The 25,016-nt window shown below is 47.1% G+C and overlaps 1 protein-coding gene across 1 annotated transcript; it reads right to left on the bottom strand.

The window, feature by feature from the left end:
- Window positions 1–5,903: 5,903 nt before the first annotated feature.
- Window positions 5,904–6,824, bottom strand: LOC117887552 (olfactory receptor 4D5-like). Its single transcript, XM_034790201.1, has one exon. It carries the CDS (start codon window positions 6,822–6,824, stop codon window positions 5,904–5,906), a length of 921 nt encoding a protein of 306 aa, XP_034646092.1.
- Between the last annotated feature and the right edge of the window lie 18,192 nt (window positions 6,825–25,016).

Consider the following 25,016-nt stretch of genomic DNA (forward strand, 5'->3'; position numbering starts at 1 on the left):
TGGATTTACTAAGAACAAATCATGCCAAACCAGCTTGATTTCCTTCTTTGACAGGGTAAGTGGTTTGGTAGATATGGGGAATGCGGTGGACATAATATACCTGGACTTCAGCAAGGCTTTTGACACAGTCCCACATGATATTTTGATAGGTAAGCTGGAGAAATGCGGCCTTGACAGAACTACCATTAAGTGGATACATAATTGGTTAAACAACTGCAAACAAAGAGTAACTATTAATGGAAGGATGTCAGATTGGAAGGAGGTCTCAAATGGGGTTCCACAGGGATCTGTTCTGGGTCCAATGTTGTTTAACATCTTTATTAATGACCTGGATGGAGGAATAGAGAGCATCCTGATCAAATTTGCAGATGACACAAAGCTAGGGGGGTTGTCAACACTTTGGAGGATAGAGCTAAAATTCAGAGGGATCTTGATAAATTGGAGAACTGGGCTAAAGACAACAAAATGAAATCCAACAAAGACAAATGTAAGGTGCTACACTTAGGGAAGAAAAAACAAATGCACAAATACAGAATGGGGGATGAGTCAGCAATGGGATGCTGTTGCAAAAAAAGCAGATGCAATTTTAGGTTGCATTAACAGAGGCACAGCATGCAAGTCACGGGAGGTGATAGTACTGCTCTACTCTGCGCTGGTTAGGCCTCAGCTGGAGACTGGTGACCAAAATTGGATACAATGTATAGAAAGGATGTAGAGAAACTGGAAAGGATCCAGAGGCGAGCGACAAAGATGATCAACAGGATGGAATGCAAACCATATGAGCAAAGGCTGAAGGAACTAGGTATGTGTAGTTTGGAAAAAAGGACATGAAGTGGGGACATGACAGCAGTCTTCAAATACTTGAAAGGCTGCCATAAAAAGATGGAGAAAAGTTGTTCTCTCTTGCCACAGAGGGCAGGACAAGAGGCAATGGGTTCAAATTGCAACATCAGATTTAGATTACATCTCAGGAAAAACTTCCTAACTGTAAGGACAGTAGGACAATGGAACAGACCATCTAGGGAAGTCGTGGAATCTCCTTCACGGGAGGTTTTCAAAAAGAGGCCAGACTGCCACAAGTTTTAGACACAAGAAATCCTGTATCTTGGCAGGGGGTTAGACTAGATGACCCTTGTGGTCCCTTCTAATCCTATGGATTTAGGGGCTTGTCTACATTACCTCCTGGATCGATGGGCAACGATCGATCCAGTGGATGTTGATTTATCGTGTCTAGTCTAGACATGAAAAATTGACTGCCAAGCACTCTCCCATCAACTCCAGTACTCCACCAGGGTGAGAGGCGCAGGCGGAGTCAACGGGAGAGTGTCAGCCGTCGACTTACCGCAGTGAAGACATTGCAGTAAGTAGATCTTAGTATGTCGACTTCAGCTACGTTATTCATGTAGCTGAAGTTGCGTAACTTAGAATGATTCCCTCCTCCGCCCAGTGGAGACCAGGCCTAGGATTCTATGCTGGAGTGTTATACATTACTGGATGTGCTACAGTATGTGAGGCTGTTAATGGCCATGTACGTGTGAGTACAGACAGTCGTATGATTTTATTTTGTTGTTCTGTGTGTGGATTTAATATCTATCTATCTATAGGCTCATGTATATATACTGGGCCTGCTTCAAAGTCCATTGAAGTCTGCTGGAAAATGGGATATCTAAAGGAGCCTAAGGGAGCTAGGCAATCAACAGAGTTTATCTGAAGACCATTGAAAAGACTCACTCCGGCTGGAGTTTCCAATAGGAGTTGGTTCCCCAGCTCTCTTTGACAGAGTCTTTCCACTTACTTCAGTGGGTTTGGAACAGGACGATAGGTTGGGATTTTCAAAGAGGCCCAAATCCCCTGGAACTGGGTGCCTCAATTACTTCTTCAAAAATCCCAGCCACAGGGTTTAATATTCAAAAGTCTAGTAATATGGGCTGAAATTCTGTGCCTGCTGAGGTTGAAGACAAAAGTCTCTTTGATTTCAATGGGGTCAGGATATCACCGCTGGTATCTATTCTATTCATAGAGGTTAGTGATAATTAGGATCTCAGAATTCGATCTGACCTTTGGGGAAATCTCAGTCCCAGTGCAGCATTCCTTCACAGCACTGGTTTAAGGCAATTAATCAATTACCTGGTATCTTAATCCTTCCCAAGAGTTTCTGCACAATGCAGAGCATGTAGTTGTGATTGGACCCCAGGGTCTGTAAATTGAATTTGTTAAGTTTGTGACATTGCACTCCATATGTTTGTGTTAATATGTTTATGAGTGTAAATATGATATATATCATATGATATATGATATAACTGGAATATGCTTTATGCAAAAGGTCTCTTGTAAGGCATCATTACAAAGCTTATAATCTACTGAGTGTGTTCATCCTATTTGTCTGAATGTATCATTCTAGTATCTGAAACTAGAAAGATGTAGCATAACTCTGAAGTCCTATTGTAATTATGCAAAATGTGGGCCATTAATGGTGGTCTGGAATCTTGATGGCTCCCATTGACTAGGACAATTGACTGTAGATAGCTCTGTTTACCTGCAAGCTCCACTGTATATGTGCGGACCAGTCCTGGTAGAATGGAGGGGGGCTCACAGGACATGTGAACATGTCACATGATACTGAAATCCATCTTTAACGTGGTGCTTTTCCATTTAGAAGGAGGGATGGGAACCCAGAGAGAGACAAAGGATTCCTGCCAAGTGCCATAGATATAAAAGGGAGTGGGACAGAACAAAGGGGGCTGCCAGTCATGGGAATCCCCTAGTTATCACCTGAACTGGAACAAGGACTATACCAGGGGAAAGGAAAGGATTAAGAAGGAGTTCAGTCTGTGAAAGAAGCTTATTGGAACATCTGTCAGGGTTAGATTTACCTGTATTCAGTTTCTTAAATGTATTAGGCTTAGACTTGCATGTTTTGTTTTATTTTGCTTGGTAACTTACTTTGTTCTGTCTGTTATTACTTGAAACCACTTAAATCCTACTTTTTATATTTAATAAAATCACTTTTGATTTTTATTTAACCCAGAGTAAGTGATTAATACCTGGGGGGTGAGGGGCAAACAGCTGTGCATATCTCTCTATCAGTGTTATAGCGGGTGCACAATTCATGAGTTTACCCTGTATAAGCTTTATACTGAGTAAAATGGATTTATTTGGGGTTTGGATCCCATTGGAAGCTGGGCATCTGGGTCCTGGAGACAGGAGTACCTGCTGAGTGGTTTTCAATGAAAGCCTGCAGCTTTGGGGACATAGTTCAGACCCTGGGTCTGTGTTGCTGCAGGCTTGCGTGTCTGGCTTAACAAGACAGGGTTCTGGAGTCCCAGGCTGACAGGGAAAATGGGCTCAGAGGTAGTTTCAGCACATCAAGTGACAGTCCCATGGGGTCTCTGTGACCAAACCCATCACAAAGTTGCCTTCTCAGACACTGAAAGGCTGATATAGGGATGTGACTCAGCATAGAGTCATATGGTGAGAGCAGGTCGAAGGGGGTCAGTGCTGTGTAACATGAAGTGGGAAAACTGTTTGCTTCTTCACTGTTTTCCTGCAGTTTCTTGATAAAAATAGCATTTTCTTTCCAGGGAATTAAACAGCTGATGTCTTTCATTGTTTGCTTGAGTCCCAGGATTTACTGAGAGGGACCCGGTGCTGCCCAAGATGGACATATTATGAGCCTTAACTGTCAAGATGGATGGTCAGGTTTTAAACAGTTCTTCCTTTTGTAGAGAATTCAGCAGCTGGTGAATGAGGGATTCCCAACACGCAGCACAGGGCAAGCTTCCTCCATCTGCTGCTCGCTTCCACCTTTCAGCCTTCACCCGTTGGTGCCACCAGCTGGGTTCAAAGGGGAGCTCATGCTCCAAGATTAGTTCAGTGTTTTCCCATTCTGAGCTGCTGCTGAAAAAGCAACTATTAGAGCCACTTTTTGGACTGGTTCCCTGAAATGGAATCCACGGCTACTAGGAAATGGGTGGACGGGCTGATCCCGTAAGTCAATGGGTCGGATTCCCCTCTCACTCACCGTGGTGTAAATCAGGAGTAACCCTTACTAGTGTCAATAGAATGACACTAGAATAACTAAGTGTAGGAGCAATAGTTTCTTTGAATTTACACCAGTGTGGCAGCAGAATCTCTTCTGAATAAGCATACCTCTGTCATATCACAAAGATCCAGATTCTGCAAACCCTTTCTCATGCAAGTTGTCTTTACTTATGCAAGTAATCTATCTTAAGTAAATGGGACTTCTCCCATAAGTAAGGATAAATCAGAAGAGAGGAGAGTTTTCAGGAACATGCTATAATATCCCCAAAATAAAACTATTACCTATAAATTATTGCTTTACTGGGCCAAATAGTTACTCCCTTGGGGCCCCTTCTTGCTGTACTTGAAGTTGATGACATAATCCTATTTAGCTGAATAAGGCAGGATCAGCCATACAAGTATAGGGCCTGCAAACTCCTATTAAGGGATCCTAGTACTACTCCTACATCTTCTTCTTCTAGTAGTAGTAGTAGTAGTAACAAAGAATGCAGGCCCTCATTGTGCCAGGCACTGCACAGACACACAATGCGGGATGGTCCCTGCTCTGGAGAGTTTATAATCTTAATAGACAGGACAAAGGAAAGATTATTTTACAGATGGGGAATCTGAGTCACAGAGAGATTAAGTCTGATAGTTTCAAAGGAGCCCAAGGGAGTGAGACACCCCAAAGCCAATGAGATTTGGACACCTAACTCCCTTAGTCTTCTTTCAAGACTTACACCCTACACCTCAATACTGTAATAAATCTCTCCCCTGGCAAGATGTCACTGTGGCTGAGCATGCTTCATTCCAGAACCTGCCAGAAAGCTGTGGGCTAGTAGCCAGATCAGATGGATGCAGAAATAACCAGACTCAGCCATGTCAACCTGTGCACTGTAGGGCCCATGATATATGGAGGAGCACTTCTCACCCCAGCCAGTAGGGACTCTCCACTCTAGAGCAGTGGGTCTCAACCTTTCCAGACTACTGTACCCCTTTCAGGAGTCTGATCTGTCTGGCATACCCCAAGTTTCACCTCACTTAAAAACTACTTGCTTACAAAATCAGACATAAAAATACAAAAGTGTCACTGCACACTATTACTGAAAAATTGCTGACTTTCTCATTTTTACCATATATTTATAAAATAAATCAATTGGAGTATAAATATTGTACTTACATTTCAGTGTATAGTATATAGAGCAGTATAAACAAGTCATTGTCTTTATGAAGTTTTAGTTCGTACTGACTTTGCCAGTGCTTTTTATGTAGCCTGTTGTAAAACTAGGCAAATATCTAGATGAGTTGATATACCCCCTGGAAGACCTCTCTGGGGGAGGGATAGCTCAGTGGTTTGAGCATTGGTCTGCTAAACCTAGGGTTGTAGATTCAATCCTTGAGGGGGCCATTTAAGGATCTGGGCCAAAAATCTGTCTGGGGATTGGTCCTGCTTTAAGCAGGGGGTTGGACTAGATGACCTCCTGAGGTCCCTTCTAACTCTGATATTCTATGGTTCTATGACACAGGCTGATGCAATTTCAATTCTAACCAATAGGGTACAACACCTGCACCCCCACTGTACAGAGGCAACAACGAAGCATACAACGAAGTCCCAGTTCCATTCAGGAAGGTGAAAACTTGGATCAGCTCCAATCCCAAAATCCAGTCTCCCCCTGGCACTTTTGTTACAGTTTTGGCTTCCCTTCTCCCTGTCCCATCTACTAGGGGCAGCACTGGAACTGCTGTGGGACAAGTTGGAGCAGTTCTGTTCCCACCCTGTAGGGGCAGCACTTGGGCTCCTATTCCAGGTGTATTTCCACATGCACACGGGGGTGGAGGTGTGATGGAAAATCCCATCCCTTTCCTGCTGCCCCAACCCAGTGTCACAAATGTAACTTCCTGAGCTTCCTCATGGCCAGCTGCACATCCTTGTTCCTCAGGGTGTAGATGATGGGGTTCAGCACTGGGGTGACAACCGTGTAGAGAACAGAGATGGCCTTGTCCATGGGGAAGGAGCGGAAGGGCCGGGCATAGGTGTATATGCAAGGCCCAAAGATCAGGGTCACCACAGTGAGGTGGGAGGCGCAGGTGGAGAGGGCCTTAGCACGCCCTTCACTGGAGCGTGTGCTCAGCTTGGCCAGCAGGACAGAGTAGGATACGAGCAGCACCAGGAAGCCCAGGAGAGTCATCAGGCCACTGTTGGACACCATCAGCAGCTCCACAGCAAAGGTGTCGACACAGGCCAGCTTGACTACCTGGGGCACATCACAGTAGAAGTTGTCCAGCTCGTGGGGGCTGCAGAAGGGCAGCTGGATGATGATGGAGACCTGGATGATGGAGTGGATGAAGCCGCCTACCCAAGAGGCCCCCACCAGCCCCACACACACAGCCTGGTTCATGATGGCCACGTAGCGCAGCGGGTGGAATATGGCCACATAGCGATCGTAGGCCATGATGGTGAGCAGGAAGATCTTGATGCCCCCGATGAAGTGGAAGAAGAAGATCTGGGCCATGCAGCCCCTGTAGGAGATGGTCTGAGCCTGAAGGAGGAAGCCTGCCAGCAAATTGGGAGCGGTGACAGAGGAGTAGCAGAAATCCAGAAAGGAGAGGTTCCCCAGCAGCATATACATGGGGGTGTGGAGCTGTGGCTCACAAGCCACCAGCGCCACGATGAGGAGGTTGCCCAGCACCGTCGCGCCATACACAGCCAGGAAGATGACAAATAGGAGGAGCTGGAGCTCTGAGGACTTGGTCAGTCCCAGGAGTACAAACTCGGTCACAGTGCTGCGGTTCCCCTCTTCCATGGAGGCAGCTCGTGCGTTACACACAGACCCTAGGGCCCTGGGGATAATAACAGGGATATTAATGGGAAGGGATAACGAAACAAGTGCTGAGACCCTGACTCTGATTACTGAGGGCCAGACACCCAGGTGCCTCAATGCCTTTAAAACCTGGCCCTCACCTCTTACTCAGGCACTCCTGGTGGAACGAACAAGCCACCTCTTGAGGTTACCTAGTCAAGGGAATGATGCCAATTAACCCCAGCTACGGAGCTGCTCCTTAGCCTTGGGGATAAGGTTCAGGAGACTTGGGCTCAGTCCTCAGCTTTGCTATAGCCCAGCTTTGTGACCTTGGGCACGGCACGTCGGGCCCAGTTCCACAAGGAGCTGAGGCGTGGGCAGGCTGAGCATCACTGCAGCTAATTCCCAGGCCCTCACTGGGATTCACATGGCCTGAGCTCGGTGCCCAGGCTCCCTACACAGCGAATGGAGAGAGAGGCGCCTTTGAATGGGATTCCCAAAAGGCAGCGTGCTAGGTGGGGAGGTGCCTGAGCTAGCCAATGGGAGATGCCAAGGCAAGGGTATGTCCTAAGCCCCACCTCAAGCAGGAAGCATGGTGCCTCCCTCTGCTTGGGGGTCACAGCTACAAACCTTCCCTTGGGCTAGGGAGCAATGCCATTTGTTAAAGGAGCTGGGGTGAGGGACTCCCACATAGCATTCAGCCCTGTGGTTAGGGTATCAGCGGGGACACGTCCTGTTCAAGCCGCCCTTTGCCAGAGGGGGAGACAGGGTTTGAATGTGGCTCTGCGCATGCTCTAACCTCTGGGCTGTCAGATACTCTCATTGTGGGGTGGGCACTCCCGCAGTCTGTCCCATCAGAGCTGGGCCACTCTGCCTAAAGAACGAAAGACTCAATGGGTGAGAGGCAGAGAGCCAGAGCGCACAGCCCTCAGAACAACTCGAGCCTGGTGGGCAGAGCACCTGCCTCAGAAGTGGCAGGCCCTGGATCCTGTTCCCCTGCTCCCAGGCCGTTTGGTGTAATCTTACCTACATGGGGCCTGATGCGATAGATGAGCTCAGAGCCCACCCACCGGATCGGGCCCCACAGATGAGCTGGACGCAGGAACACCTGTCCTTCCCTGGGTTGGGCGTTGCTCTAGGGTTGAGGCATGTGGATACCCAGTGTGCGGCTGCAGTGTGCATGTGCACAGGCAGAAGCAGGTTCCTAAGGAACTTTTACTGCAAAAATATAGGCGCCAAACCAATGTAGGCACCCACAGGTCTTGGCAGTGGCTGAACAGGGGTTTTGGGATCCCAGCGGGGCCTGATTCTGGGATGTAGTTCCTGAAAGTGGCAGTTAAGCGCCTAAGTCCTTTTGTGACTCTAGCCCTGCATCGCTCTGCGCCTCAGTTTCCCAATCTGTGAAATGGGGAATAAAATCCTTCCTTCGCTCACAGGTGTATTACGAGGGCAAACTCCTAATGCCTGTGAGGTTACTGTGATGAGAAGCAAATAAGGATCTCAATACAGAGAAAATAATCTCAGCCATGAGGTTAAACCATCATGGTCATCTGGATAGAAGAAAGATCCAAGGACTTTTAAATGTTAATGTTCACATAGTAACACAAAGTACATTTGAAACAATGACAATATAGTTGCCCTGCTAAATACTGACCCAATTCAGATTATTGACACTATACTGAAGACCCAATTTCATCATATTTAGGAGATATAGATCAGAGGTCTATATCTATGATATGGCCAATCTATATCTTCATCATAGATATAGACAAATATTCTTCTATGATCTCCTTTTCTTGATTTGTATCAAATAAACAGCTCATGATTAGGTTGATTTTATCACATAAATACTTAATGATATCCTGATTTTATCAGGTGAAACATCTCCGTGAATAATCAAGTATCTTATGAAAAAAGTTAAATTAATCAAGTATCTCCTAAATATGATGATTTTATCAAATAAATACAGCAAGATTAGATTGCTGTTATCAAATAATTATTCACAGTAATATATTGATTTTCCAAGAAAATTGTCTTGTAAATACATTTTCATTAGATCATCTTGTCTGACCTCCTGTATATCAGAGGACAGAGAATTTCATCCAGTTACCCCGGTACTAAGGCAGATAATTTGTGTTTGATTAATGTAGACCTTGCATTTGGCTAAAGAATATCTTCCAGAAAGGGAGACAGTCTTGATTTTAAGATGTTATAATATATATCTGTATATATTATGAATATATGGATTTTATCAGATAAATATCTCAGGAATGAATTGATTTTAACAAACATTAAATGAATATACTTATTTTATCAAATAAGTATCTCATAAATCAGTTGATTTTATCAGATAAAAATTCACACATTTGTGGTAATATCAAATGATTATAGCAAAATATGTTGATTGTATCAAATATCTTACAAATATGTTGATTTCTATTTAACTATCTTCATACAAACCACTCTCTCTCCCCCCATACACACCTATTTATCCATCTATCCATCCCCATACACACATATCTATCTAAATCCATAAACACCCTCTATTCCATCTATCTATACATAAACCTATCACCACAAACACCCCTCTATCAATCCAACTATCCTTCATTCTATTCCCACACACACCACTCTACTTTCTCCATCCATCCCCATAAACATCCTCTATTGATCCATCTTTCCATCCATCTATCCCCATAAAAACCGTTCTCTCTATCCATCTATCCATCCCCATGTACACCCTATTTATCTAATCTATCTATTCCCATACACACTCTGCTATCTATTCTCATACCCACCCCTCTATCCATTCATCTATCCATCACCATACACACCCTTCTATCTCTTGCTCTTTCTCTATTCCTATACACACTGATCTATCTCCATGCATACCCCTCTATCTACCTTCTTGCCTTTTGAAACTCCTATTACTGTAATCCCCTCCCTCCAGCACCCCCCCCTCCCCATGCTACACAACCTCTGAGTATCTCTGAATCATCCAATGGCTGTCAGAGATTCCCAGCTCAGTTTCCTGCACTCCCATTTACCTGCACATCAGCTACCCAGGGGTCAGTCCCCTCTGGCCCTTGGTGCCTCTCCTCCTATGCCCATGGAGTTCCTCCACTGATGGACTTGTCACCATGCATCCCAGCAGTTCCAGGGTCTTCTCACCCACCAGTCAACACTACTGGAGAGGGTCTGAGGAAGTCAGCTCTGGTGAGGTTGAGCCATCCCCACCACGGAGCATCTCACACATGCATCTCCTGCTGTCAAAGACCAGAGTGCTGCCAGGGAGAGACCCAGTTGGTGATCTCAAATTGCCTTGGGAGGAGAGCTGGGACCATGGGTACTGTGCTCAGAGGTGCAGCTGCAAAGGGGATTATTATAGCAGGCCACCAGCCTCTGCGGTAATTAAAACCTGCTTTCTGTTCAAAGCTCAACTTTTCTAAGGCTACATCTGCACTACGAGCTCAGGGTGTGGTTCCCAGCTCATACACACATACTTGCACGACCTCTCACCATGCCAGCATGCTAAAAATAGTAGTGTAACACGGTTGCATGGGCAGTGTCAGCATTGTGCTAGCCTCCCAACGTACAAACCCGCCAGAACCCCGTGGGTACATACATGGCATGGCTAGCTCACAATTTTTAACACGCTAACTCAGCTGAGAGCTAGCGTGAGTATGTCTGTGGCAGCTGGGAATCACACCTCTGGCTCATAGCATGGACATAGTGTAAGTGATTTAAAATCTGTACAGTTAGATTGTCTTGACGTTTGGCGTGCCTTAGCGTGCTCAGGGTAGGGCAAGGGATCCAGATTTGGGGTCGTTTCAACCAAGGGGTTCCTGAGATACACCCCCCACCCCACCAAACTGCCTTTCTCCTAATGGGGGGCTTCTACCTTTTTTCTTTTTCCCCCAGACGTGCGGCTCGAACCATGGCTTTGATCTGGGCACAGGACTGTAGTTGGACATGTGCCCCAGATAGTGCATGGCACCCAATGCTCCTCTGTGGGGGAGCACAATTGAAAATGAGATTGGCACGAGAGTTACGCTCTCACCTTGGGCACGTGCCCGACACACACAACCCAGACAGATTATACCGAGCATGTGTGGACAGAACAGCCCAGAGGCAGTCTCACCTGCCTTTTTTCCCCCCACAGCAGCTAGTTGGCTCAAGGGGCTCTGCAGTAGCCATTGATCCTGACCAACACCCAGCCAGCACCAGCTGGGGCCCAGCATAGGGCAGGGATCTGAAAACAGACTTCAGGCATGCTGCTAAAACCCATCTCTGTTGGCAGCGCAGGGTTACTCTGGGAAACATACCCATCCCGCTTCTGAAAATAATGTAACTCAAACCTGTGAATGCTTGCCAGGAGGGGAGAGGTGTTTGGGGCTGCAGTGAGGGGAGGGTGAGACATGGAGATGGGAGGAGAGAGGGGCTGCGGGGCACAGGTATGGGAGAAGGGGGCGAGGATATGGGGAGTGGTAGGGGAGGGGTGGGACACTAGAAAGGCGGACATGGGAGTGGGTGGCAGGGGGAAAGGGGCAGGATTTCCTGTCAGCCCCATATTCTTCCCTCGCATGTGTGTGCCAGGATCTGGGGTCCTCTGACCCTCTGGGGGGGTGATCCCCGTCCTTGCACCTCCTCATGTGAGCCAAGATGGTGGGGCTTGCCCCTCTGGGGGTGTCTGAGCACTTCTCCCTGCTCCTCGTGTATGTGCCATCTACGGGGCTGTGAAACCCTAGCTCTGGACAGCCATGTGGCACAACAAGGCATGGGAACTACCTTTTCCATAGGCAAAACAGTCTCTCCTAGCCCTCTCTGCATCACCCCGATTAGTTCTCTGACATTGGTGCTTTCCCTTTAGCAGCAAGAAGAGCGTCATTACACCAAATCTGATATCCTCTGTTAACACTTGGCCTCCAGGCCTTAAGGCAGAACAGAGACCATGGCTGATGTCTCGCAGAACAAGATCCCCTTTCTACACATTAGCTGAGCTTTTTCCTTAGGGAGAAATCACTGGATCATTAGCCAGTGAGACAGGTCAGGAATGCAGAAGACTCATGAGCACCGGCTTCTTCCAAAGAGTGTGAGAACCTGGCCTCCAGTTTTCCCAAGCCAGGAAAATAAAAACATTGCACAACGTCTATGGCGGCTGCTGGTGCAGACTGTATAAACCACACAGTCGTGCAATTGCCCCTCACATCCATGTCTTCTCTGCTCCTCTTCCCCCTCGGTGTGCACTCCTGCCTCTGACCCCAACCCTCTCTCGCCTCCTGCCTCTGTGACCCCTCTACTCCTCGTTCCTTTGCATTTGGGTCAGGCTGCTTCCTCCTTGTCCACCCAGACTGCAGGAGCACTGAGAGGGGAGCTGCTGAGAAATTTTCCATGGGACTGATTTCCTGACAGAAAATGCCTTTTTCTCACAAACTTTCCCCCAGCTGTCAGTCAGTGCCCCGCGTTTTCCTGGGCGTCTCACAGCGCTCAGCCTCTGATGCCCCACAACTCAGCTAATTCAGTGTCACCCATACCAGGACCAGCTGCCACAGCTGTCTGTCAGCGGCCTTGGCCACAGGGAGTCCCACTGCACACTCATAGAATCATAGAATATCAGGGTTGGAAGGGACCTCAGGAGGTCATCTAGTCCAACCCCCTGCTCAAAGCAGGACCAATTCCCAACTAAATCATCCCAGCCAGGGCTTTGTCAAGCCTGACCTTAAAAACCTCTAAGGAAGGAGATTCCACTACCTCCCTAGATAACCCATTCCAGTGCTTCACCACCCTCCTAGTGAAAACATTTGTCCTAATATCCAACCTAAACCTCCCCAACTGCACCTTGAGACCATTACTCCTTGTTCTGTCATCAGGTACCACTGAGAACAGTCTAGATCCATTCTCTTTGGAACCCCCTTTCAGGTAGTTGAAAGCAGCTATCAAATCTCCCCTCATTCTTCTCTTCTGCAGACTAAACAATCCCAGTTCCCTCAGCCTCTCCTCATAAGTCATGTGCTCCAGCCCCCTAATCATTTTTGTTGCCCTCCTCTGGACTCTTTCCCATTTTTCCACATCCGGCTTGTCCTGGGGGTGTTTGGCCAGAGATCTTCCATTCACTCCACTCTACCTGCCATTTGGAGGCAGTGTCATGAGACACAATGTGGCCGACAATTCACCCTAATGAAATCCTGGATTCGTCTGAAAGCCGAACACCTATGGAGCCATGAGGAGACTGACCCAGGGAAAGCCCCTTGCTGCACCTGCATAGCAGCCACGTGGCATGTCTGGAGCTCATGCAGATTTAACTGAGGCCAGAAATTATGCTAGTTTTACCATGTGTCCAACTCCAGCTAGCTCCGGGATCCATTCCCTGCTCACCCATTCTCCTGCAGTGTGACCCTGAGCAAGTCACTTCCTCCCAGCTCCACAAAGGGACTTGGTCAGCCTCTGAGCACCCCTCCCGGATCAGGCCACATGGGTGAGACAGGTGCTCCTCTGCCTATCTTCCCTGCTTTGTGCATCACCCTGGGGCTCACCAGGAGGCAGGAGTGGGGTGCCTGGAGGGAGGGCAGTGTGCATGCCCAGAGGCTAAAACAAACAAGGGAATTTTTACCCTGAAAACTTGGGCACTGAGTGAGTTTAGGCACCTACAGGGTGAGGTGGCAGCCAGGAGGGAATTTTTGGATCACAGTAGTGCCGAAAACTGAGACGTAGGTGCCTAAGTACCTTTGTGGATCTGGGCCCTCCCTGCGCCATGCCTCAGTTTCCCCTCCCACCCTTTGTCTGTCTTGTCTGTTTAGACTGTAGACTCTTTGAAGCAGGAAGACCCAGATTCTCAATGGGAGTCAGGCATCTAAATATCCGTGAGGATCTGGACCAGGCTCTCTCTTACTATGTGTATGTGCAGCACCCAGCACAGTGGGGATCTTGGGTAATACAAATAACAGTAAGCTACTAGAGAGGCTAAACCTGCTTTCTTCTATGCAGTGTAGACTCCACAGAACCCCGCAGTGGTAATTACAGGACCTGTACATTATTGCTTTTGTACACTGGTCATTACGAAACTAGCACAATGCTGTGATCCCCTGGTAATTCACTTCTATAGGCAATTGCTATAAACTGAAGTGTTCTTTCAGTTTCTCTCTTTTGACTAACAGATCTTTTATAACTCATGGTGAGCAGTGAACAGAACTCAATGGAGAGATGCTGGTTTATCCCACCTGAGGATCTGTCCCTAGATGAGTAGGGGTGGCATATTATCGACTGACTGCACATCGGCCACTTTGTCAGAAAGTTGATGAACTGGACAGAACAAAGGTCTAAAGAGGAAACAATCATTTAACAGGCTTGTGCTTTTACCCTCTCCTGCTTTCTAAGCAAAGACAAACATCACAGGCAGAACTGCAGGACTTTCCCCAAAAGAATGCTGTCATATTAATACAGCGTTGATCCACATTACCCACAGATCACTGTGGTTTAAAGTAGTTGATAGATATGGAACCCTTCTGCCTGGTGGAGCAACAAAGGCTGGGTTCAATATCTAAGGCAGAGGTGGGCAAACTATGGCCCGCAGGTCACATCCGGCCCGCGGACCCCTCCTGCCCAGCCCTTGAGCTCCTGGCCCGGGAGGCTAGCCCCTGGCCCCTCCCCAGCTGTTCCCCCTCCCGCGTAGTCTCAGCTCACTGCACTGCCCACCGGCACAATGCTCTGGGCGGTGGGGCTGCAAGCTCTTGCCAGGCCAGGGCTCTGCAGCTGCGTTGCCCGACCCAGTGCTCTGTGCTGCATGGTGGCGTGGCTGGCTCCAGCAGTCAGGAAGGAGAGGGAGGGGTTGGATGGGGCAGCAGGCCACATGGGTGAGACAGGTGCTCCTCTGCCTATCTTCCCTGCTTTGTGGCAGGGGGTCTGGGGGCAGTCAGGGAGAAGGGACGGTCAGAGGGCAGGGAACAGGTGGGTTGAATGGGGGCAGGAGTCCAGGAGGGGGCAGTCAGGAATGAGAGGAGGGGTTGGATGGGGTGGCGGGGGGCAGTCAGGGGCAGGGGGTCTGGGGGCAGTCAGGGGACAGGGAGGGATGGATGGGGCAGGGGTCCTGGATGGGCCGTCAGGGGGCAAGAAGCGGGGGGGGTCAGATAGGGGGCAGGGGCCAGGCCACGCCTGGCTGTTTGGGGAGGCACAGTCTCCCCTAACCCGCCCCCCCATACAAGTCCATACTGTTCCCTGCTGGAGGGAATGAGACTTTGCCTGCCATGTGTCCGTCTGTCTGCTGCCCCTGCTGGAGGGAATGAGACATGCTCAGTGTGGGTGTGTGACTTCCAGTTGCTCAGACAGGGATGGGATTTTTTGTGGGGATGAATGTGTATGATTCTATGTGTGCATGCTAATACCCCACTCAGAGGTGGATACATCTTAGCACTAGGTGAGGGATTTCTGTATTAACAGCCCCTATGCCCTACCTCACAGGGGCTGCATCTCAGCACTAGGTGAAGGACCTCAATAAAAACAGCCCTTGCACCCAGGTCCAGAAATGGGTGTATCTCAGCACCGGGCAAGATACTCCTGTATAAACAGTCGCTGCGCCCGTCCCCATAAGTGGTCGTATCTCAGTGTCCAGTGAGCAATCCCTGGATAAGCAGTTACCTTACCCCAGAGGTGGCTGCATCTCAGCACCAGGTGAGGGATCCCTTCATAAGCAGACACCATGCCCCACTCCAGGATCAGCTGCATCTTTTCCTATGACATGGCAGTCTTTACCAATAATCCCTCGTCTCCTTTCCCATCTCCCTCTCATTCCAAATGGAGGCTCAGAATCGGCCTATGGAACAGGACTTCATCCTGGCCGCTTTCCCTGGGAGCCGGCATGATCACCTCCTCCTCTCTGCCTTCTTCACAGCCCTCTATGCACTTGTCCTGGCTGGGAACCTCACCATGCATCAGGACACCATCTTGCCTAGCTCCCCATGTACACCCTGCTGGGGAACGTCTCCTGGCCAGATACCTGCCACACCACATCCATGGTGCCACAGATGCTCTCCAACCTAGTGTGCCCCCATGGCACCATTCATAGATTCTAAGGCCAGAAGGGACCAGTTTGACCATCTCATCGGACCTTCTGCATAACACAGGCCATGGGATTTCCCCAAAATAATTTATAGAGCAGATCTCCCTCCATGCCTGCTTCCTCCAGTTCTACTTCTTCTTCTCACTGGGCCTTGGATAGGTACCTGGCCATCTTCCACCCCCCAGCACTACCCCATCCTCGGGTGCCACTGACTCTACTGAGCCCTGGTAGGCTCCTGCTGGGTCTCTGGCTTCCTGTCGTACCTCCTGCCTCTGGTCCTGGTCTCCAGGTCATCCTGCTGGGAGTCAAAGGTAATCAGTCACTTTCTGTGTGATCCAGAGCTACTGTTCGCTTGGCCTGCCCTGTGGTGGGACATGCCCAGATCTTGGGCTTCGATCTCATCTTCGCCATGGTCCTAGGCACCTTCCTCTTCTCTGTGTCCTCCTACAGGCTGGGGGTGGCTGCTTTTCTGAGGACACGTGGCCAAGAGGGGTGGCTCAAGGGGTTCTCCCTCCATGTTTCCCCATGATCGCCATCTTCACCAAAAGAGCATTGTGTGGTCTTTGCTGGCAACTAAAAACTCACTGGTTGTCATGGCTGTTGTGGGGTGTATGTATGGAAAATATATTAAGAGTTGTGTAGCATGTAGAACATTGTGTTCCAAAGCTGCTGGAGGTGAAACAGGTCACCTGGGGTGGGGGGATTCTCAGAGTTAACTCAGCCATGAATGAGAACAATTGACAGCTTTCCACCCAGCCCAGCCAAGTGGTTACAGTCTAGACAAGGTGCAGGATTAGGCCTTTACAAAGCACAAAAGAGTCAAAGTAAAAGACCTTGACTATGGGGACCATTGGGCCGAACTGAAATGAATGAAGCGCCCTGGTGATGAAAAGAGAGAAAAGGTCTGGAACTATGTAACAGGAGAAAGATGGGCAGAAGACATGATCCATTAGGTAGGCGACACTCTGCCAGAGTGAGCATCTCATGGCAAGTGGATCCCAGCTCTCTCAGCTGGACAAGTGCTGCATGGACCGACCACTGGGTGAGAAATTAGACAGGAGAGGAACTCGTTAGTCAGTAGGATCCCTAGATGGAGTTTTATATTTGTGTTTTATCTGTAACCATGATTCCAATCCTTATACTGGCTTCTGTTTGAGTCTTTATCTTAAGCTTTGTCCAACAAACATCTCTTTGGTTTTACTATAGACATGACTAAGCCGTGTGCTAAGGAGAGTGTTGAACTGAAGTGAAGCTAGTGAACGGGGGTCGCTGCTTCCAGGGAGGCAGCGAATCTGTGTGCACTGCGGATGTGGAGAGGTCAAGGGACTGGGCGCTCGAGTATAGCGCAGTGGGATGTGCAAACAGGTTGGATGAACCTGTGCCCTGGGGCAGAGCAGGACTCTGGGGGTAACAATCTCCAGAGATATAGGCCCAGGTTCTATCTGCCCTGCCCCAAGGACTCACTTAGGGAGCCTAAGGACTAGGGGTGCAAATTGCCAGCCTGCAATGGGGAAGCGCAGGGCTCCCAGAGTGGGGCGCTTGTATTGTCAGCAGCTGGTAGGCTGGGGCGAATTTCCCCAACTGAGCACAGACAAGGGTCCCTGGTGCTGTAAGCAATCTGTAGCGATTCACCCTGTGTCCCTTAGGTAATCCCCGACAAGGTCACAGCAGCTGATTTAGGTGAAAATGGGAAACCTGGAAAATCACCATTTGGTTGCTCTGGTTATCGGGGTGAGGTAGTGAGTTCAGGATTAGGGTTAGGATAAGGGTTGGACTTCAAGTTAGTGGGCCCTTCATCCCACTCTGTGCAGCCCCTCCAGCCAGCCCCCTCACTCCTTTCCTCCAACCAGCCTGGCTTCTCACCCCCACTCCATCCAGCCTCCCAGATTGGCCCTTACCCTCCTCCAGCCAGCCCCCAGCCAGGCCCTCACCCCACAACTGGGTCCCTCACTACAACTTCATCCAGCCCTCCCAGCCGGGCCTCTCATCCCCCAGCCAGGCCCCTCCCCCCCCCCCCATCCAGGCCCCCCCAAAGCCAGGCCCCTCCCCCCCTCCTCCCAGCCCCCCCAAAGCCAGGCCCCTCAGCCCCGCTTCTTCCAGGCCCCTCACCCCCATTCAAGTCAAAACCCTGTTGATTTTGGCGAAAACTGGAAAAGCCTGATTTTAGTGGCGAGTTTTTCCAGTTTTCCCATTTTGACCCCCTGTCACGCTGCCTGGTATGGGACGCAGCTAAGAGAGCCAACCTCAGGCCAGAATACAGGGCATGTACCCCAGACTGGTGGTATATTCTATTTGATTTCACCAAGTCAGCAATAAAAGTATACTCTTGGTTCACTACATTAGATTTACCATAGAGTCACAAGTAGTTCCCTTAGGCTTTCTAGCCCCTGTTTATCACCCAGGCAAACCAGACTTTGTGATAAAAGGTTATTAAAACCAAAAACCACATACACTAGGTTCTTCCAATCCCAAAGGATCGGCCACTTACCCACAGGTCATAGGATGCTCAGGATCTCACCAAAAAACAACGCTGATAGCCAAACTTTAGTAAACTAACCAAAGATTTATTAAGTAAGAAAAAGAAATGAGAATTAAAGCAGATAAGATACATTACTGATGAATCAGAATATATGAGTCGAGTTGTTAGCAGAGGTATAATGTCTGCTAATCCTCGATCAGTCTCTTACAGTCCTTTCATGAATCTTTCAGGGCGTCTCAAGGTAGTTCTTGAGAATCTCAGTCCAATGGCTAACACTCTTCCTGTTTAGAGTTTCAGCAGATCAGTGAAGGCGGGATCCTGCACAAGGTCCAGAATGTATGGTTCTCTGGCAAGCTGACAGGCCTCTTCACAGAAGCTGTCCCAGCAGGGGCTTTCCTCTGAGGAAAGATAGGCAATGCAAACAGTTTGTGAACCTCAATTGTAAAACCAAGGACTCTTGCTTTGAAGTTAACCTTCTGTTCCCATGCATACACAAATAATCCAGTTACCTTGATTTGCATGAGGTAATTGCCGGCCATTCATTATAACGGGGATAAATAATTGAAGACAATACAGTTAATATCATTAGTTTCATGCAGTATACACATCTTTGATCTTAAGGCTGATTGAGCACAGGATACATACATAATATAAAGAGACATGAAAAAGATTTAGCAACTACAAGCTAATTTGGTTACACTGGTATATCAAACACCTTTGATATAGAAGACAAATACAATTAGCATCTATTCTTGATTTTTATCAACACACATGAATGGGCCTATGTCTGTTATCCCCATTTAACATTCCTTTGTTACTTACATACAGTAAATTAACATTCTTCGAGGTCCTGCCTGAGCTGGCCAGCTGTCAGCGCCACACCCTCCTCCATTGGGTTCTGACCAGAGTGGGTGCCAGGGGCTGGCCATAGTGGAGGCAGGGCCCAGCTGGGTAAACAGCTTGGCCTAGAGAAGCAGGGAAGTGTGTGTAACCCTTCTGCCCATCTAAGTTGGCAGCAACAAGGGCCGGGTTCTGTATCTAGGGGTTCCGTTTCAATAACGCAATGCAAAACCGGCTCGAGCCCCCACCCAGTGACATGGGACAATTACATACCACCCCCTGGGCGCCTCTAAGAGGCAATACTTCCCCTCTCGCAAGCACGGAGTCTGAGTGTAACAGAAAATGTTTAATAACATGAGGTAAACAACATCAGCATTAAATTGGAAAAACACCAGAACTAGAGTTCTTAGACCAAACCATGAGCGAAGACCCACCCCAGCAAATTGGGCCGTGTCCTCTCCCATTGGTTCTTGAAACCAGCGACCCAAGAATCACTAAAGTCCCAAAAGTCCACCAATCCCAAAGTCTCTTGGGTCCAGCAACCCAAGAATCACAAAAGTCCGACAACCCCCCCCAAAGTCTCTGTCCATGATCAGTGCAGCCCCAGAGTTCAAAGGGGGGGGGGGGGCGAGCAGGGTGTTAAGGGGCACCTTACGTGATCCGAGGCCAACCGGCTGCTTCTCCGTGGGGTTCCACCGCAGCCTTCACCACGAACTGCTCCATTCCACCTGCCGTCCCACTCCTGCCATCCCCGAACTACTCTGGCAGCTGCTCCGGCAGCTGCTCCGCTCCGCTCACCGACCTGTGAGCCGTGCCGCTCCGCTCCGCTCACCGACCTGTGAGCCAAGCCGCTCCGCTCACCGACCTGTGAGCCGCTCCGCTCCGCACCACTCCAGCCGTCCCTTGGGCTGCTCCCACAAGGCTCTGCTCTGCTAGCTGCTCCTCCAGCCGCTCCGCTCACCCCCACTAAGCTAAGTTAGCTTAGCAATAGCTTCAGGCTCCCCCACTAGTTAACACAGCCTCAGTGATCTCAGCTCTTAAGTAGCTTTAGCTCTTTTGTGATTTCAGCTCTTAGTGATTTCAGCTAGTAGTAGGGGAGCCCCAGTGCTGGTGCACTATTGGCCCAAAGTGAACTCAGCTCAGCAGTCTGTAACTAGACTCCTAAGGGAATCAAAGTTAGCTCTGACATTCAATAGTGAAGAGAGGAGGAGGTGCAATTGGTGTTTCAGGCCCACAAAAGGGACCCACACCACCAGGTACCAATATCTGTCCCCATCCTCTCTCAATTCACTGGGTTTTGTAACCCATGCCCCTTGACAAGCAAATGCTACCTAGGTAATGGTGAATGATTCACTCAGTCCTTCTGTCATACAACAGTTCCACTGGCCTTGATTCACAGAATCAGGGTAACAAAACTTTATTCTTCCTGCCCCAATAACAGAGAAACTGGGGATCCCACACCAGCTAAAGTAACCACTTTGAGTTGCTGTGGTTTCATGCCAGGCGAGTGGGTGTGCCTATGCAAACAAGATCAGCCCCTGGAGTTCTTTTCCACACTCGCCATAATTCACCACCAGATGTCAGGGTAGAGCTTATCCTGACTCTGCTTACATGTGCTTCTAATTAATTAATAATAATGATTAATGAGGTGCTGGGTGAGTATAAGGCCCACACAATGGGGATCCCACACATAAAGGGTTTTGCTCTTCCCTTGGCTTGGAAAAGAAGAAATACATCATCCCCCCGCAGTGTGAGGTCTACACTTGGCCTGTGTTTATAAAGCATCTTTGCCCTTCGATTCCATGTATACAGCATAGGTGAGATGCAGCCACTTCTTGGGTGGAGAAGGTTGGGAACAACCGCACAGTGGCACTGCATGGGGAAAGCTCGCCTGGTGCTGAGATGCAGCCAGCTCTGGGGTGGGGCTGCTGGGTGACAGCGTACAGCGACAGTGCTCAGGGAAGGCTCGCCCGGTGCTGAGGGCCTATGTGTGTCCCTGCTGCTGTCTGCTGGAGGGAATGAACCCTTCTCAGTGGTTGGATAGAGCGAGAGAACCCAGCACCTGCTAAAAAGCAACAGAGAGTCCTGTGGCACCTTTAAGACTAACAGATGTATTGGAACATAAGCTTTCGTGGGTGAATACCCACTTCGTCAGACGCATGTGGCTGCTAGAACACAGAGCACTGCCTTAGTGCTGCCAGCCCCTGCCTGGGATTTGCCATGTGTCCAAGGGGCTGGTGTGGGGACTTTTAATGTGACCTCATCTTAACACCCCCAAGTCCTGTTTGTCGGGGTTGGGGGGCTGTGTGTGTGTGGTAGTGTTGGTGTCACTAGGCATAGCTACCAGGTAACTCAGGGGAGTGGAAGGCCAAAGAGCCGATGAAGCTCTTCTGCTCTGGGTCTATGAGCCACAGTGACTCCATTTTGTGAACTCTCACCTACTTCTATGCTAACTGCTTACATATTGAAGCAGAAATGTAAGGGTCAGCTTTTCTAGCAGGCAGACTGCTGTAAACAGGCCTTGCAAGGCCAAAAGATAAGCAGACAAATGGGAATTTTTCTAATTGTAACCCCTACAGAAGGGAGGCGTGGGAGGGGTAAGAGGGAGTAACAGAACAAAGGCTTACACAGAAACAGCTTGGAGTATAAAAGGTAAAAGTTGTTTGTATGTGTTGCACTGGATTTGAGACATGCTGGTCTCCTAGTGCCATTTCAGAGCTCTGAAATAAACTTGGCTTGCTTTCTCCCTTCGGTGTCTTTATTGGTGCCAAGCACACCGGGCGACGGACCCCTGTTTGCCATCTCGGGGCCTTTTTAGACAGGCAACAGTAGGGAGGTCTCTGTGTGTGTGTGTGTGTGTGTGTGTGCTGTGGGAGGGCTGCGGGGTGGGGACGACTCTGTGGAAGGCTGTGTGTATGTGTGTGGGGAAATATGTGTGGGGGGGGTGTGTGTGTGGGGACTGTGTGAAAGGCTGGGGGGGGGGTGTGTGCTCTCCCTGGTACTCCCCTGGGTGTCCACAGATCATTCAGGGATCAAATCCAGATCTGGCTGCTCCCACCCACTCCAGAGACCACGTCCCAGGCCTCCAGTGGCTCAGAGAGCAGATATCAGCCCCCTCTCGCCCTACCCCCTTCATAGCAGAGGCGGGATGAGGAGGCTGAGATCTCACAGCCAGGTGGGTTTTCACACACCGCTTTATTCTTGCTTTGCTTCTTCCATGTCTGCTGCACTGTTCTGCCATCCAGCCCAACCTGCTCCAACCACTAACCTGGCCATGCACAAACTCAGGCTGGAAATTGGTGTCTAACTATCAGAGGGGGGAGGTTCTGCAACAGCCTCACAATAGGAGTTGTTGGGGGAGCAACTTCATTAGTTTTGAGGGAGAGATAGAGAAATGTAGGAGTGTGATTGCATGATGGGGTTTCCCTTTTTTGGCTCTGTGTCTTACCATCAGAGGGGAGAGGTTCTGCAACAGCCCACAATAGATGTCATTGCCAATTACTGAGTTCAGCTAAAAAACGATTTGAAACAGTTCACCCTTATTTCCAGTTTTAATCCAGATAAGATTTCCAACCTTCTTTCTCCCCAAGGCCTTTCCTCCCTATCTCTTCCTCTCCTTCTTGCTGACCAACAGTTTTTCCTTTGCACCTAGGCTCACATAGGCCCTGATTTTTGAGATAACACTGGCACCTGGGGTGGGAAGGGTTTTTAGCTGAAGTCAGTAATTGTCAATGACATCACTTGTTTGTTGAAGGGTATAAAATAAATTCTTAAAAGCTTAATTCCTAATACCTGCTGACCACGTTGGAGCCGACCAATATGGATCTAAGCACCCCAGGGTTAGCCCGTTTGTAAGTATCTTGATCAAATGTTTATAAATGTTTTATTACTGTTTGGATGTAGTAAATTGCTTATTTTTAGGCTTTTTAGGCATGTTTTTGAGCAACTGTATAAATACCATTTGGCCTTTGGATGTAATAAAGGAATTTATGGTTAAATTAGTGTTGTGATATTATTGTGCATAAATAATAATAATTCTGACATCCATTCAATTCCAATGACTAATTAACATGGTGGAAAAAAGGTACTCTGTTTTAAAATTCTAACCCTGTCATCTCTTCGATGCAGGTGTTAGTGCTCGCAATAAACATCCCCCAGTTCTCCCAGTAATTATCCAGTAAAACCATCTCATTGTCCCAGTATAACTCAAGCTGTGAATTTAAACCAATATAGTTAAATAAGTGCAAAAGGCTGTGTGGTTGTTCTTAATTCAGTTTAAACCAGATTACTCTGGTTTAGTTTAAACTGATTAGGAATAGGTTTATGCTAAGCTGAAATCAGCTAAGGTTGCATTAAGTTATACCAGTTGCTAAAGCCTAAATTGTTAAGAGTGCCCAGTAAACTTCCTTACGCCACCCAGTAGTTCTCCACTAAAGAGCAGATTTACATTTTAAACGGACAGGCAGACAGATAGATAAATAGAAAAGTTAGTGTAAGAATAGATAGATAGATAGATAGATATGGCTTGGTTAAAAACAAATAGAAAAAACTGCTTTAAAACATTTTAGGGTGGGCTCTTTTTCTCTTTCATAAAGAAGCAAGAAAAGAAAATCATATTTTACAGTTCCTTTGGGGATGAGATTCTGATCTGTTATATATTTTCTGCACTCAGATGATCAGAGCAGATACTTCTTTGGATTTGACTGGAACCTGGAATTTATGTAGGACTATTTTAATCAAATCTAAAATACATGGAAAATATATTTATTTGATTTAACATTTCCAATCTCTCTATTTGAATTGTACCAATCTGATCTATACATTAATATCATATATACTTAGTACTAGAATATTTGATTTTAACCTTGAAATTAGTGTAATATACCATTCTTAATCCAATATTTCAACTAATTCAAGAAATATGTCCTATATAGAAATAATAACTCAATATTTTAATCAGCTCTAGAGGTTAAAAATAAAACAACACATATAATATTTTAACTAAATCTAAAAATATATTTATTTCTTAATTTCACATTTTAATAAAATCTATACATTTATATATGTTAGCTTAATATTTTAAGCACTTCTAGGAAATATAATATATCACTATTAAGTTAATATTTTAATAAAATCTGGATATTAGTACAAAATGTACTTACTAATATTTTAATAAAATGTAGACAAAAATAATATAAAATTCTTAATTTACTATTTTAATGAAAAATAAGAATATAGCATTCATTTATTTTAATCAAAATAGGCATTCATATTGTATATAAATATTAACGTAGCATGTTTAACAAATCTGCAAAACATCACAATATGTACTTATTAATTTAATATTTAATTAAATCTAGAAATTAACATGCTATATAAATATTAATGTAATATGTGAAGTGAATCTAGAAATCAATACATTATGGATTTAATGAGTTAATATTTTAATTGAATATAGGAATGAATATGATATATAATTCTTAATTTATAATTTAATCAAAATTGAATTTAACATAATATATAATTAATCATTTATTTAAATGTAAAGTAGAAATTGATAACATATAGTTCTTAATTTATTATTTTAATCAAAAATAGGAATTGATATATAATTATTAATTTTACATTTTAATCAAATCTAAAAATTAACATAGCATGTGATTATTAACTATACATTCTGAATCTTGTAATTAATATAATTTATTGCTCATAATCCATTATTTTAATTTAATCTGGAAAATATAATGTGTAAACCTATTTAGGGGAGGGACTGTCTTTTTCCACCGTGTTTGTGCAACACCTAGCACAATGAGATCCTGGTCCG

This window comes from Trachemys scripta, chromosome 14, assembly GCF_013100865.1.
Source record: "Trachemys scripta elegans isolate TJP31775 chromosome 14, CAS_Tse_1.0, whole genome shotgun sequence".
NCBI lineage: Eukaryota > Metazoa > Chordata > Testudines > Emydidae > Trachemys > Trachemys scripta.

Bases quoted from the DNA above. Each gene is read 5' to 3' on its own strand.
- LOC117887552 (XM_034790201.1), bottom strand. From the start codon at position 6,824: ATGGAAGAGGGGAACCGCAGCACTGTGACCGAGTTTGTACTCCTGGGA.